Source organism: Aplysia californica, unplaced genomic scaffold (assembly GCF_000002075.1).
Source record: "Aplysia californica isolate F4 #8 unplaced genomic scaffold, AplCal3.0 scaffold00001, whole genome shotgun sequence".
NCBI lineage: Eukaryota > Metazoa > Mollusca > Gastropoda > Aplysiida > Aplysiidae > Aplysia > Aplysia californica.
In genome coordinates this window covers 874634-876680 of record NW_004797271.1, presented here as the reverse complement: position 1 = coordinate 876680, position 2047 = coordinate 874634, and the positions used below count along the sequence as shown (strand labels likewise).

The 2047-nt window shown below is 40.9% G+C and overlaps 1 protein-coding gene across 1 annotated transcript in view; it reads right to left on the bottom strand.

The window, feature by feature from the left end:
- The window catches only part of LOC101852364 (prostaglandin E synthase 2), a 16842-nt gene that overhangs the window by 11383 nt on the left and 3412 nt on the right, over nt 1-2047 (bottom strand). The window contains exon 2 of the mRNA XM_005088797.3: nt 486-701. Coding sequence (XP_005088854.1) covers nt 486-701 — 216 coding nt within the window. The remainder of the gene's footprint in view (nt 1-485; nt 702-2047) is intronic.

Sequence of the window (2047 nt, the reverse complement as noted above, 5' to 3'; positions counted from 1 at the left end):
GGGCGGGGGCATGGGGAGATCATACTCAAGACCAGAATCAGTGTTGGAACAAGACAATAAAAAGGCGTTTTGTCGGCTTTTGCCTTGAACAGAGTTTGCTGACAGAACGCCTTTTTTCCAAAGCCGCAGCGAAAAAAAAAGGCGTTTTGTGAGCGAACCCTTAAAAAAAGGCGTTTTGCCAGCGTAACCATTTAAAAAAGGCATTCTTCCTAAATTTAAATGTTAATTTATTCAAAAACTAGTCACAGTTTCACTTTGATGTTTTCACACAAGTTGTGTAACAGGTCAGACTATCGATTTAGCAAATAAAAAATGTTCGTGCCAAAATGAAAAAAAGGCGTTTTGTCAGCTGACGGCAGTAATGTGAATGACCCCCATACAGTTACGTAAATAATTACTGGACTGTTAGGAAAATAACTACCACACAGTAATGGGAATGACCACCACCTTCCTCACAGCTAACCAACCATAGCCCTAACCCTTACCACTTCTTCTTTGCTTCCAGCAACTTCAGCGATGAGAATGGGGACCTTCTTGTACTCAGACCACTTGAGCTCTTTCTTCGTCACAGAGTTTACTTCCACAACATCATAAGAAAATCCGTGGTAGTCGAGCACAGCTCGGACCTTGCAGCAGAACGGACAAGTCTGGTACTGGTAGAGGGTCAGCTTTAGACCAGAGTGGTCAGTGTCCACGCGCACCTGGAACAAGCACAAGAGGAATCAAACATGGTGAACAAGCACAGAAAAATCTAACAAGGTCAAGAAGATCACATCAATCACAACACCTCATGCTGTGCAAAAAGGTTAACTCTTTAGTCTCCAGAATTTATCCGTACCTGGGCGGAATTTAATTTTGATCAGTCTGAATGAAGCAGAGGGCCACTTAAATATTTGGCTATAATTTTTAGGCAAATAAAGCTAAAACAGTGTTTTAAAGATCTCATTAGAAAGGGAAACAATGTTGACTGCATGGCTAAAATGTCAATCAAATCATAATTCTAAAGGCAGAACCCATAAAAAAACAAATTTACAGCACAGAAAAGTCCAATTTGAGAATCATCTCCCAAGCAAAAGCATAAAATACAAAGGAATAATTTTTTTTATATATGTGTGATTTATTTAATCTACATTTAATTCTCAATGAGAGTGTCACTTTTCAATATTTTAAAAAAAAATTGATTGCAAAGTCACAGCCATTTTGTGGGCAATCTGCTGAGCTTTAAGACGTCAACACACTGCCACACAGGAAGGACTTCCGTAACTAGTGACCATCCCAACAAACACAATAAAGACTATTAAAGAAGAGACCTAACCCTAACCCAACCCCAAACCCTAACCCAAACCCTCTATTCTACTCTTGTTTCATAGTGGTCGCTCATTATGGAAAGGGTGTGACTATTCGGACACGGACACAATCCTGTGAAGCCTCAGCTCTGGCCCCCCCCTCGGGTCATTTCCAGTAGAGATTGGTTTTCAGCACCTTTCAACGCCGATCGCGCTTTTCCCAGTCACAGCAATTTTATGCAGACTGCAAAGATGCATTGGCCCAAAAAGAAAGAGAAGCATGTCATTCTTAAACACAAAAAGACCCACAATGTACGGTTACTCGCATTCATACTGGAGTAGAAGGACACACGTGTCCGAATATACACGGGAGCTCAAACGGACAAGTGTCCCAATAGATGCAGACTCATGGATCCTTCCGCCACAAGGAAGTGGCTATTCTCATCGCGGGTGAAAATAAAAATACAATCAACCTCTCACCACGGGTGAGACTTGCCAGCTTGGCTATTCTCACCCGGTGTGAAATAAGACTTGTTTTTTCCTAATTTCTGAAAGTATGTCTATCGGTGTGGATGATCAAATTGACAAAAACAAAGAAAAAAATGATGTTATAGCACAATTTAAGTAATCTAATTTGGTTGTCTATAAAGATCTTACGGCTATTTTACTTTTCTAATCGAGCCAAACTACGCCGGTCGCCATTTTGTTTTTGTCCAGAAGCTCTCGTTAGATCAACTCTCTCTCTCTCTCTCTCCCTCCCT